We start from the raw sequence: 13594 nt of genomic DNA on the forward strand, positions 1-13594 counted from the left end.
ATTCAGTTCTGAGGTCATTGTGGTTGTCATTATTCTTTCAGCACAACTGGGTGTCCAGGAGAGCCGACCAGGGCCCGAAAACCATCGAGCAGATTCACAAGGAGGCGAAGATTGAAGAGCAGGAAGAGCAGAGAAAAGTGCACCAGCAGCTGCTCTCCAAGGACAGCAAGAGACGGCCAGGTCAGGCCTGCAGCCTAAATCCTCTTTAAGGCTTAGAGTCACATCGGCACAGCTACAAGAACTCAGGAAGTCTGCAAGCGTACAGGCAGACTTCCTGTTCCTATAGCCCGCAGAGACGCTATTGTGCCTAACATTAGACAGGAAGCCCCCCAAACCCATCAGCTGGCCTATAATATTTCATCATGTGTATCAGATACAGTCAAAAATGTCACTTTCTCAGCCCCTTTCACAGTCGTTTGACTTTGATGAATGAAATTACCAATGGAATTCCACTGAACTCATTTTAAAACTATATTTGGGCTACCTGTGTGGGTTTTTCTGTTTTGTCCTCGTAGATCCAAGAGATCAGAGAGAGCAGAGAGATCAGCGCATGCAGAGAGAAGAGACCTGGAACACTGTGCCCATGACAAAGAACAGCAGGACCATTGACCCCACCAAGATCCCAAAGATCTCCAAGGTGAGATACGCTGCGTCTTTACACACCCACAGTCTTCCCTCTCATCAAAGGGTGCTTTCACACCTGTAGTTTGGTTCAGCCAGTTCAGGCCAAGCGGGAAGAAATATAAGTGTTCCCTTTTAGTTCTTATTTGTGTTGACTCTGACTTTTTCCAAATGAACCAAGCAAGCGCTAAAACATGCGAAGGAGGGCACAACCCACCTCTCTTTTAACGCGTTTTCACTTTGATATATTAAGGAAAATCCACACACTCTCATGTTACGATTTTTGCCAAATAAAATTGCATGTGTCACTTACACAGGTTGCTTTAAAGATAAAGACATCTTACTTGACAGATCAGAATCAGCAGATTGGTTTAATAGTAGTTGCGTTTTTGAATGTATACTAAAATCATCGGCCATCATATAATCCTGAGGTTTGTCTGTTCTGCTTTAACACCACATACAAACAGTAACAGAGTCCGCTTGGAAGTGCACAGTGACCCTCATTTTCACACTGTCACAGTTGTTTAATTTTCAGCAGTTTGATTGACAGCTTCCACCACCAGCCTAACCAAACAAAACAGGTTAGGTGTTAAACCATCCTGAGAGCCTGTCACTTAAATGCCTTATATAGTTTAGTTAAATTATGTGTCAGATTCAAAGAAGATTAATTCAATGTTCTGGTCACATCATGATGAACTGATCAAGGATCCATACTTGACGAAAGACAGCCTGAAACGCTTCATTGCAGCTTTTTGTATTTTCTGTGTCTGATAGTCTGAGATGAATCTGCAGGCTGCTTTTGTATAGGACACTGTCAGGTCTGCATTTTAATTTAGTTAAATTAGTGAGGTTGTTCTTCATGTTGTGACAAGTTTGTCTCACGTTCATGTTTTTCCACGTCAGTCACAAGCTCCTGTTGTGGCTGTTGTGCTTTTGGTAGTTGTTGTGCTTTCGGTGGAAAGTTTGTTTACACAGCATCAAGAGGAATCCTGTGGCTCATCCTGTGTACACATACACTATCCCTGCCCTCATCTGATCTACAGTAATTGTGGTTTACATTCAGTAGTACATAGTCCCCCTGCTGGATCTAAGAAAAAAGTATTTTTGTTTTGTTTTCAGAGCTCCCCCTGCTGGAGCTTCTGGTGTTATTCATACCAGGAGAACACTCATTTTACTGATTGTTTCAGACAATTATTCATGTAATATGCTACATGTTAGACACTCTATTCTGTGTGCTACTTGTTCTTGATATCTATTATAAAAGGTTTCAATCAATGAGACCCTCAGTACATATAAACTCCCATCCAAAATGGATGGATGGGCTGCAGAAGGATTTAGTAAATATAAAGCAAGCATGGTTATTGAGCAAGTAATGTGCATATATTAGGGAGTGCTCTGTCAGCAGTTTGTTATGGTCAGGTAAACATGTTTGTTGATATTTTATTTATTTATTATTTTTCCCTCGTGTGGGTTTTCTCATTAAAGTGGCTAAAATTAGGGCTGCACAATATATCGCCGGAGCATCGTCATCGCAGTGTGCTCTTGCGCAGTAGTCACATCGCAGAACAGTGCAATATCAAGCAAGTCAAATTAACTCAACCACCTCAACTTTTTTGCTGCTTGATAAAAAAGGAAAACTTGGACAGTTCTCATTTCAAGTTTGTCAGATGTAACATCATTTACTACGATTTAAGAGTTCTTGGATACACAGTTTGTAACTGTGAGTGACGAGCAGGCTCTGCATGCACAGTGAACTAGCAATCCCAATATTATTCTTGATCAGTTGATCAATTCTTTTAGGAATCTCAATTATTTTCATATGGAGCAACTGAAGTAATCTGGTGAAAAGAAAAATATTGCAATGTTAGTTTTTTCCAATATCGTGCAGCCCTAGCTATAATGCACCTGTAGGCTTAAGTCTGGCTCATTTAACTTGTTAAATATTCTCCTCATTTGCCTATTGCCATCAATGTTCCATATGTTTGTCAACTTGTTCTTAAATGATTCTCTTTCTGCAGCCTCAAATGGACGAGAAGATCCAGCTGGGCCCCCGAGCTCAAGTCACGTGGGTGAAGGGCAGCAGTGGAGGAGCCAAGGCCAGTGACTCCGGTAAGAAGACGCTTATTAACTGACCCATGAACACGATATTGTACAGACCTGAAATGACATGAGCACATTTCATCTTCTGTCACGTAGCAAAACACTAAAAGTGACTCAGAGGTGGAGCACCAGACTTTAATCCTTCAGCTGGCAAGAGGTGAAATTACTTCACCTTGTCACATGACATCATCTGTGCTTTTTGACCGATCCAAATAATCAGATGAGATGATAAAATTAAATTCCAACACTGGTTACTTTCTGAGCTCCTGTTATTCTTTTTGGGATGGGGGATGGTCCTTATCCAAATTGAGGGTGTAAGGATATAGGCTGTACAGATTGTAAAGTCCCTTGAGGCAAATATGTGATATTGTGCTTTATTAAAAAAAACTTGACTTGATTTGACACACAAATCACTAGTTGCTGTGTTGCTTAATGTAAATGTTGTATTGATAGTTTCCGAAAGTCCCCAACTCTGGAGAGATTTATTTTTTCCCTGTTAATCAGCATTGAGTTTTGTATTGTCTTTCCATATTAGTCTGGTATATGATGCGCTTGATTTTTTTATCTCTTATAACTTTTCTCCCCATAACAGAACTATCACGGACAGCAGGCCTCAATCGTTACTCTGCCCTGCAGTCTACGCCTTCACCTCAACCCTCCACCGCTCCTCCACAGAACCCAGACTTTGACTCCAGAAGAACTCTGGGAAGGTAAATAACAATACCCGGGTCATATTTATATCTCCTGTTAAATCTGTATGTTTCTGTTTCTGACAGTTAATCTCAGTCACTTCCTGATTTACCTATTTTATTTTCTTCTCCCAGCAGTCGTAGCAGTACAGGGAGGGAACGCAGCGAGAAGCCACTGATCTCTGCCCCTCCGTCGTCACGGCCCGGACCGTTCACCAGGGGCAGCAGCTCGAAGGAGCTGCTGGAGAGTCAAACCCCCGAGGAGCCACGAAGAGACCGGGAACGAGAGGGAGCCGAGCCCCGGAGGCCGAGTGTCACCGAGGACAAAACAGAGTCCGAGCACAGCAGAGTCAGAGAGTCTGGTGAGACACAGTACTGCACAACAGTGGACATTCATGAAAAGAATATTGAAATATATATCCGTCTCTAGTGGCACCACACTGATATTTGTTTTCTGTGATTTTATGCCATGTGTACATGAATGGAGAGGATTTGTATCTATTTTAAAGTCGGTACAATATAAAATAAGATATAAAGGTAATTGCTATTTAGCTTTTTACCGCGCTGTGTATGTTACTGTGTTATTGGTGGATTTCTCACAAACAGTCGCTGGAAAGTGTTGGAAAGGGCAACTTTATATATAAAGTGCATTTCATACACGTGCAATTCAATGCGCTTTATATAAAAAACATAAATACTCAGTTTTAACCTCATTTACATTTATTTGTATATTGTTTTCTTTGTATTATAGCACATGTAAATCAATATAGGACCAACCGCAGGTTGAAATCCTGTATATAACCAAAATGATCACCCGTTACTAAATATCAATACATATGTTGTTTTTTTTGTCTAGTTAGTGAAAATCTTATTGTTAAATATGTTAACCCAAAAAACATAAACAAATCTGGATCACAAAGTGAACATTTGACAACTAACTTTGCTCATAATCTGTATTTATTAAAATCAGAATATAGAGTAAATTGGAGCTTATTGGGGGATTCAATTGGAGGTGACATGGATCTTAATCTTGCTCCGTTTACCAAAGACACTGTTGTCATTGTTGTTTATACATCGACAGTGAAACCTGAGCCAGTGGTCCAGACCCCGGACAGACCTGCTCTGTCTGAGGAGGAGATAGAGAGGAAGTCCAAGTCCATCATCGACGAGTTCCTGCACATAAATGACTACAAGGTACTGAGATTCACGAGAAAATCAACAGTAGATGCCTGTTTAGGTGTTCAGTGTCTTTAGGTCAACAAAAAGGTGCTTGGAAGGTTAGAAAGTCAATGATTCCTTCTTCTGCTACAAATTCATTTATTATTTAAATAATTTATTTGTCCTTATGTAAGTTAGTATTTAATGTTCTTCTGCTATTAAATTAGTCAATTTTTAGAAAACGATGCATTATGTATTTTTATCTTATAAACATTACATGGATACATTTAATGTATATAGATTTATATATGCTCTTTAATTACTAGGATAAAATCAGAGCAGTAGCTTTCATCATCTTACTGTATCACGTGCCTGAAACAATATCTAATAGAATTCTAATCCATGTAGTGTTTAAGTTCCACTTATTCGCTCAGTCTTGATCTTATGTTTTTGTTTTCTGCAGGAGGCTGTCCAGTGTGTGGACGAGCTTGACTTGGGCTCTCAGCTGCACATCTTTGTGCGTGTCGGGGTGGAGTCGACTCTGGAGCGCAGCCAGATAACACGGGACCACATGGGCCAGCTCCTCTTCCAGCTGGTGCAGCAGGGAATCCTGCCCAAACCCCAGTTTTACGAAGGGTCAGTTCACCTGTTAAATGCACTTTTTTGGAAAGTCAGTGGGGTTTCTTTCTGCTTGCCTGCTTTTTGTGAATATTGATTGAAACACATTTGCTTGTTCTAAAGTGTTTTCTAATGATTTTGTGGTGGCAGTAACTAGTTTTAATAAAACGGTTACGGTTTGTAATTAGGGCTGGGCGATATGGCCAAACATTTTATCACAATAAAAAAATTCAAACCATTCCATATCAATAATTATCCCGATAAATGTCAAATGATTATTTCTATCAAGTTAAAAAGGCTGATTTGCTTTTTGAAGAAATCAGATGGTTAGTTGTGGTTTTAAACTGTTCTTTATGGTCAGAACATGACAAACACTTGCCAAATAGTGGATCAGTTAAAAAATCTGAGGAAGAACATTCAAAACAATTTAGATCAAATCTTTTTTTTTTTTAATGCTTGAGTAACATTAAGTAAAATCTTTTTTTCAGTCCCTTTTCTCAACGAAATAAATATCTTAATAGAAAAAATAAGTGCTAATTTGTTTGTGATTCAAATGAATTAAATCAAACATTTATTGACGATATATTGAACCTTTGTTATATTGTTATAGAGGAATATTATATTGCGATAATTATCATTATTGATTTATTGCCCAGCCCTATTTGTAATTGTAGTTCTCTAAACATCCAAATGAAAGGGAGCCTATTTATCATTTTCAGGCCTGTTTTGAAGAACCTCTTTAGTTGCTTCTTAAAACCTTTTGTTGTCGATTTTTCAAATATAAATCACGCCAAACTGTTCAGTGAGATATTACTCTATACATTTAAAAAAAAAAAATTTCATAGTATTGGTCTTGGAGTAGCATAATGTGACCCCTCCTGATCTGCCTTGTTTCATAACTGTATTTCCAGAAAACAATATTTTCAAATATGAATACATAAAATATTGTATTAATTAATATATATTTGTAGTTATATTAGTTAATAACCTACATCTGAACCTTCAACTTTGTGATAAAACAATATTTTGTTAGTGCTTAAATACAGTAAGAGCGTTATATTTTATACATGTTTGCACTTTACAAGTTGTGTCCTCACCACCGCTGTGTCTTTTGGTTGGTCAGGTTTGCAGACACGCTGGAGCAAGCAGACGACATGGCCATCGACATTCCTCACATCTGGCTGTACCTGGCCGAGCTGCTCAGCCCTGTGCTGAGGGAAGGGGGCTTCTCTATGAGAGAGCTCTTTAGGTACTGAGCCGCCTCTATCTGAGTCATTCACCTCTACTCAAGGAGACCATATGCTCAAACTAAAGACAAATTTGAGGAGTTTGCAACTAATTTGGTCTGTATTGGCTTCTGTTGGCTTAGCGTGAACAGGCTTGGTGGCGGAACTATTCTCACTCTGGATTGTTTACCACCACAATACGCCGTTTTGATCAATATTTTCATTGAACAAAATCATTTAGTGTCCTTTGGGCCACATTTTTGTAGCTTGTTTTACCTTCCTCAATTCATTTCCAAGATTAATTTCCGGCTATACTTGGATGAACATGAACAGGTGAACAGGAAGTTGTCTCATTCTCACCTAATCTGACCATATCTCAAGTAGCAAAGACGTAATTTCAGTTGTTTAGCTTCCATTCTTCTGTATGAAGGAACACAGTTGGGGAGACGTACATTTAATTTCTGTTGTCTCTGTGTGTTCACAGTGAATTAAGCAAACCTTTGCTTCCTGTGGGAAGAGCTGGGATCTTAATTTCTGAAATACTGCACATACTATGCAAACAAATGGTAAGCAATAATTTAATCTTCAGTTGTGTTTATTTCTTGTGCATACATTTGTTTCCTCCTTCTCATTATAAAGCCAGTGGAGTAAAGTAGTTGTACCAATAACTTTATTGTTGTTAGGGATGTACACAATAAATAGATGCTCAGTCATCGTTGTTCACTTAAATGTCTACCAAGGTTATGTATCGATTATATTTGTAATCATATAATAGGAAATACCATCAATGTGAGAGCTCAGAGTAAGTACGAAGTTATTTTGTGTGATTTGATTTGTTCATTTTGGCTAATTTTTCTCGTTAAAATCTTTTTCCCTTGTAACCAGACAGAAGATATAAGATATTTCAGAGAAGAGAGATGTGACTTTGTCTTGTCTCCACAGAGCCATAGGACAATGAGTTCTTTGTGGAGGGAATCTGGCCTCAACTGGACCGACTTCCTGCCAGAGGGAGAGGACGTCCAGGCTTTCATCTCACAACAGGTTGGTTATAAAGGCCTCCACTTAAATCCAGAAATGGCAATGTTATAGAAAACCAATCGTTTGCTTTCTTTATACTAATTTAACACAAAAAGCTGACAAAGAACACAATATGTCCCACCCCCTCCTCCATTGTTCTTCCTCCTCTTTCTTTTTCCCATCATCTCTCCCTTTATTTCCCGACGTCCTCTTGTCTTGATACAAACAGAAACTCCAGTTCCTTCTGTCGGACGGCTCCAGCCCTGAGGCAGCTCTGTCTAAAAGGATTTTGTCTCCTGAAGAGCTGAGCCACCAGCTGGAGAGACTCCTCCTGGAGGACATGGCCAGTGACGAGCAGATCTTTGACTGGGTAGAGGTATGAGAACACTCTGAATGCACACCTGAATGCACACCTTTCTCAGAGAGAAGAACAAACTCTGCTGGCTAGTGGCTAAGATCCAGAGGGGAAGACAGTTATATACGACATACAGAACTCTGACGCTGCTCATTTTCAGAGGCAGCAGAAACATTAAAGTTGGAATGTGACAAAAGAAAGCGGTAGGTTACTGAATTAGAGTACAGGTTGGTGCTTACAGACAATAGGTGCTTGCTGCAGCTACATCCAAACTTACCATACCAAACTGTTGCTATCCACCTACTGTAGTCTCCTTAAGCAGCCAAATAAAGCAGGTTGTAGCTAAAATGAGGAGAAATGGTAAGCAATATAATATAGCAAGCTTAACTAATTAATATGATAAACATTCTTTATTGGCCCAGACCAGATAATCCAACTTTGTAGCTGGTGTTGCTAGAAGAGTGCAATTTTCCCCAGATTTCCCTGGTGTTTACACGAGGGACAAAAGGAGACGGCAGCCACTTGCTGTTAGAAAGAACGTTTAGAGTTCAAGCTTAAATGTGGAGTTTTTCTAAATATGTTCTTAGAGCATGGTTGCGCTGACTACTTCAGCTCAACTCACGGGTATCCTTTTTTTTTTTTTTTTTAGGGGGCACAAGCAAGATGTGCTCCTTAAGCCTAGTTCACACTACATGATTTGCCCGTCGGTGAGCTCGGTGACCGTTGGGCTGTGATCGGGGGTAAAGCAGTGATCGATCACACACGACAACTTCAAGACTCCCATTACAAGACGGCAAGTTGTGTAGTGTGAACAGCACGGCCATCGGCCGACGCTGAAAGTCATGTGGTCTGCACCAGCCTTTACAGGTCTACAGGTCATTCGCTTGTAGCAGGGTTAGGCGTCTTGAGCTCTTCGTGTCCACATGTCAAAGTGTTCTCAAACAAGACCCCAAATTGCCCCTGATGGTCAGAAACCTTGCACGGTAGCTCACCACAACAGTATGTGAGTGTGACTGGCAAATTACAAAGTGCTTCAGATAAAAGCGCCACATAAATGAAGTCCATTTACCAGTAAACAACTGAACTCAATGGTCCAGGTAGTGACTCACAAATGTTAATAGTAACACTGTGTACCAGATGCCATTTAGTAAAATGGTGAATAACAGTGGATAAATGAAGGCTGTTGGTGCAAAGAGAAACTGTTGCTCACATGGTTGTCAAAGGACAAGGCATATCCCTTTGCTGAACATGCTGCTTCTTTCAGTACTTATCAGCCCTTTTTAACATGTAACATTTGTTTTTATTTTTTTTTCAACTGAAAGTGTTTCTTATTCTTCTGTAGCATAACAGCTAAGATGTGTTAAGCCATGTGAAATTTACATATTGTGTATTTTGTCCTCTTCCTCTGTGCTCCATTTCCCAGGCAAACCTAGATGAATCTCAGATGAGCTCGTCCCCCTTTCTGAGGGCTTTGATGACAGCTGTGTGTAAGGCAGCAGTGAAAGGTAAGCACTCCTACCACCTGGAGGAGAGACCCCTCTGTTCTGCTAAAATCATGCTGCTGATTGCAATATTTACTCTCTGCCAAATGCAGATTTGCTCAGCGTGCACTCACTCTGCCTTCTACTTTAACTGAACAGATGATAACACCAACTGTCGAGTGGACACGGCCATCATCCAGAGGAGATTGCCTGTATTACTCAAGTACCTTAACTCAGACACTGAGCGACAGCTGCAAGCACTTTATGCACTTCAGGCGCTGATTGTCGCCCTCGATCAGCCTCCAAGTAAGTGCTGCGTCTTAGTTTACTACTCCTACCTCCTCCCGTTTACTCCTCCCACCTCCTCCTAATGAAACAGAGGTTTCTTTTTCTTATCAGAGAAGATTATTTTATGGTTACAAGCTGTGTTGACACCAGCAATATTATTATAGGAGTTCACCAAGTCATCATGGATGTCATGGCCATCACTCAAAGGACTTCTCATCCAACTTTGAATCTTAATAGTATTACTGTTACTCTGTAACATAACAAATAACGTGGAGTGAAATCACATTTTCTTTGACCACACCCACCTCCAGAATTGTAAAAGGCCCTGAAAACACATTTTCTAAATCAGTTTCTTTTCTCCGTGATAGGGTCTTACATGAAAACATAATTTTCTTCTGTGAGAGATTTCTCTCTGTGCCTTTCTCTCTGGTTTGAAGTAGGTGATGTCTAAGTGGAAAAAATTGATGTCATGCATTTTTGAGCACCAATCAGGATTTAACAACATTTGAATCAAAATTTAGGGATGTGAGGTTGTTTGTTTATGTTTCCAAGCTAGTGTCACTCAGAGGTGATCATGTAATTTCCACACAGTCCCGACGAAGCAGATTGGCTCTGTTTTTGAGTGTTAAACCCTTAATAAATACTACGTAAACATACATTTGTTTCTTAACTACAACTTTGATTGTTGCTTGATTAGTAATGAATATTTAATGTTATAGAGAAATATTAAAGATTTTTAAAGTTTTAGGGGCTTTATTCTTGTAGGTTCACAAGTTATCAAAATTCTTGTCAAGTTAACAAACTACGTGGGAGTCGTTGACATATTTACCAGCCACTGAGCAGCAATTTAGTGTCGCACTTCCATAAAGTTGTAGGACATACAGTTGTTTTTTTTGTTTTTTTTTTAAACAACTCCAAAAACACTGGATCCTACATTTCACATGATGCAACTCAACAGCATCATATATTAGATCTTCTCTGATTGGGATATGTCCTTGTCTTTTAAACTTGATGTTCCCGGTTTGTAATGTAAGGTTTCTGTATCTGTTTTCTCAAGCCCATGTGATGTCACTCCTCTAGAGCCACAGAAGACCTTATACAACTGTTTTCACAGACTGGGTAGAACTAATCATGGCGCCAAACAGCACATCAGGTGTAAAATGAAGTGCCCGTTTACCTTTTAAAAAGGCACATACAAAAAAAAATCTAATCATCTGTAATAAACATTGTGTATAATGCTTCAATATCAGTTCTTAAGTAGCTCTCAGTGTAAATGGTTATTAGTTTGCAGTTTACAATAACATGCCCAACATCATGGGTTTCCAGTCTTTTGCTGATGAAAAACAAAATTACAATTTCAAAGTCATTCTGAACAGCCACTGGAACATTTTAATTTTAAAGATATTTTGGTGTTTTACCTTTTTAATTTGAAAGAGACAGGAGAAAATGCAGCTGAGGTCCCCAGCCAGGATTTGACTTGGGAACATTCAGTTTATCGGAGTTAACTTGGATGAGTGACTTGCCATGGTGAGCTCAGGACAGATGGCTTATTAACAACAACACTAGTGGTCGACCGATTTGGGTTTTTCAGTGGCCGATGCCGATATTTAGGGAGCAGGGTGGCCGATGGCCGACACATAATGCCGATATCACAACAAAGGAAAAAGTATGTCCATAATTCCATGCGGAGTATAGTCTGAAATACATGGTTTTTGCCAGTAATGTGTAATGTGTTGTTTTAGATGGATTTTTTATTAATTAATGAAATGGAAAAACACATTGGTGTAGATTTCAGAACAGGACTGGTGTTTAATGGAGAGTGGGGTACAATTTGTCAGAAGTGATGTCATTCAACTACACTGTCTACTGTATAACAAAATATATTTGAAGCTAGTCAGTAATAGTTTTAGATTATATCTGTTGTCATTTAAGAGGAATATCTGCCTTGTGAGTGCAGGTATTGGCCGATGCAGATTATCTCAAAATCCCAGATTAATCAGTCTATCACTAAAGAACACAATCATATAACAAGAGCATATTAAAATACGCAAAGCACCTTAAATACAAAAGCTAAACACAGTGATACCTTAAAGTGTAAAACGCCTGCAATTCAAATGAAATAACATTAAAATAGACAACATACCATAAATAATTACAGAGAAAATGACATGGTTTACTTTTTCCAAGAGTCAAAGAGCCGCAGGAAATGTGCTTCTTTTGAACCTCCCATATTTAAAACAGTTGTCCACACCTACTTCAGAGGGCATATACTCAAAGAGGGGAGCTGCTGGGTGCATGTTAACCACTAGGCCAACAGATGCCCACACTGAAACTTTTGAATTAATTGAAATATGAGATGATTGGGTGTTACTGCAGCAGGACTGAAAGTAGTGTGAGATTTTTTCGTTAGTCACAGAAAAACTGGTATAATTTGTTAGATACGAGACACTTACCCGCCTGCGGGAAACTGCACACATTTCACCTCAAAGAAAAAAAATCTGTTTTCTCCACACATCGTTTGGTACGTATAGATTTTTCACTTCCTGAATCTATGAGCCAAAATGATGACTGATGTGTCTTTGCACTTTCAGACCTTCTCCGGATGTTCTTTGACTGTCTGTATGATGAGGACGTCATCTCGGAGGACGCTTTCTACAAGTGGGAGACGAGCAAAGACCCTGCCGAGCAGCATGGTAAGGGTGTGGCCCTCAAGTCTGTTACGGCCTTCTTCACCTGGCTGCGGGAAGCGGAGGAGGAATCGGAAGATAATTGACAAGGGAGACACCCGGGGACATGGCGTAGTAGAACTGCATCCTTACAGCAGAACAAACATTCAAAATGGGTGTATGGGCAGGACGACATGTTTACGGCTGGAATTTTTTTCTGCGGTACGGTTCTGAAACATGCCGCCATTTTGAGTTTGGATTCCAACGGCGGAAGCACTAAATACCTGTATTATACATAGAAAATATTTTTGTTTTAAATTTTAACTTACTTTTCTTTTGTTACTTTTTAAGAAGAGACTTAAAAGATACATAGCTTCTGGACTCCTTAATTTATTATTTTTTTAAGGACTGCAAATACAAAAGTTATTTAACATTTGCAGATGCTCACAAATGAGAACAAGACAACAGAAATAACAATATAATTAATTATAATAACAAAATAATAATTGTGAAATAAATAGTCTCCCTGGATTCCACACTGTTGGGTTTGAAACAGGGTAAAACAAAATTATTTTTGGGATGAATGGGGGAAGCAGAGATAAAAAGGAGTTGATGCACAGAAACTATTAACGTTGTCTGTGTATGACGTTTGAGGTCAAAGGTTATCTCCTAATAACCAGGAAGTGTTCCCCTCAGCCTTGGCTCGCTCTACATTGAAATGTACATACACCTCATAAGAGGTAAAGATATGCATTCAAGAAGCGATGCAAGTCGGTCCACAGAACTGTTGAAACAAACGCAGACGAACGAACCGGATACATTCAAATAAAATGAGCAAAAAAATGCAACTTTAAAAAGTTAATGGCCAGGGTCACTGAACATAAAATGCTTGTAATTCTTCAGACCTACAGAGCAGATTAAAGCTTGTAAATACATTAAAGTCAAAAAAGGTGTTTAAAAAAAATGCTGGTTCTCATGATTTGTTCTTTTGATGGTTGGTGTTCGGAGATGTGGGTTTCACTTGCAAGTTGTTTCTTTTTTGGAGACTTAAGGTGTGTGTGTGTGTGTGTGTGTGTGTGTGTGTGTTAAACTGAATAAGTTTTCCCGTTTTGGATGCCTCATCATCCTCAGAAGAAGAACTGAATGATTTGACCAGGAGAGGAACAGCTGGAGTCATTGGGAGCCACTGGTTTGGTCTGCTGATCAATTAAAATTATCAGCAATTGTTATGAATTAACTCACAATCAGTGCCTTTTGCTTTGAAATTATTGCAGCACTTCCTAACCACACTTTACACATTCGTGTGTCTACTGTGTAGAGATCCAGTTGAGATGTGTTTCGGTGTGGTCAGGCATGCAGTTGCATTCATTTTACA

General features: G+C 39.4%; 1 protein-coding gene across 14 annotated transcripts in view; it reads left to right on the top strand.

The window, feature by feature from the left end:
* eif4g3a (eukaryotic translation initiation factor 4 gamma, 3a) overlaps positions 1-13183 on the top strand; it is a 57596-nt gene extending 44413 nt beyond the window's left edge. For 10 of the 14 annotated variants that reach the window (XM_038695857.1, XM_038695861.1, XM_038695850.1 and 7 more), the window contains 14 exons: positions 42-180; positions 516-637; positions 2640-2730; positions 3314-3431; positions 3546-3772; positions 4492-4604; positions 5032-5204; positions 6310-6435; positions 6897-6978; positions 7355-7453; positions 7659-7805; positions 9208-9289; positions 9425-9571; positions 12145-13183. In XM_038695857.1, the coding sequence (XP_038551785.1) occupies positions 42-180; positions 516-637; positions 2640-2730; positions 3314-3431; positions 3546-3772; positions 4492-4604; positions 5032-5204; positions 6310-6435; positions 6897-6978; positions 7355-7453; positions 7659-7805; positions 9208-9289; positions 9425-9571; positions 12145-12326 (1848 nt within the window). In that variant the 3' untranslated portion in view covers positions 12327-13183. The remainder of the gene's footprint in view (positions 1-41; positions 181-515; positions 638-2639; positions 2731-3313; positions 3432-3545; positions 3773-4491; positions 4605-5031; positions 5205-6309; positions 6436-6896; positions 6979-7354; positions 7454-7658; positions 7806-9207; positions 9290-9424; positions 9572-12144) is intronic. The other 4 variants (XM_038695852.1, XM_038695863.1, XM_038695862.1 and 1 more) reach the window with 1 other exon arrangement.
* Positions 13184-13594: the final 411 nt, after the last annotated feature.

The sequence above is a fragment of the Micropterus salmoides genome, unplaced genomic scaffold (assembly GCF_014851395.1).
Source record: "Micropterus salmoides isolate LMB-PRFRI ecotype aquatic unplaced genomic scaffold, ASM1485139v1 Ms_hic_scaffold_4, whole genome shotgun sequence".
Taxonomy (NCBI): Eukaryota; Metazoa; Chordata; class Actinopteri; order Centrarchiformes; family Centrarchidae; genus Micropterus; species Micropterus salmoides.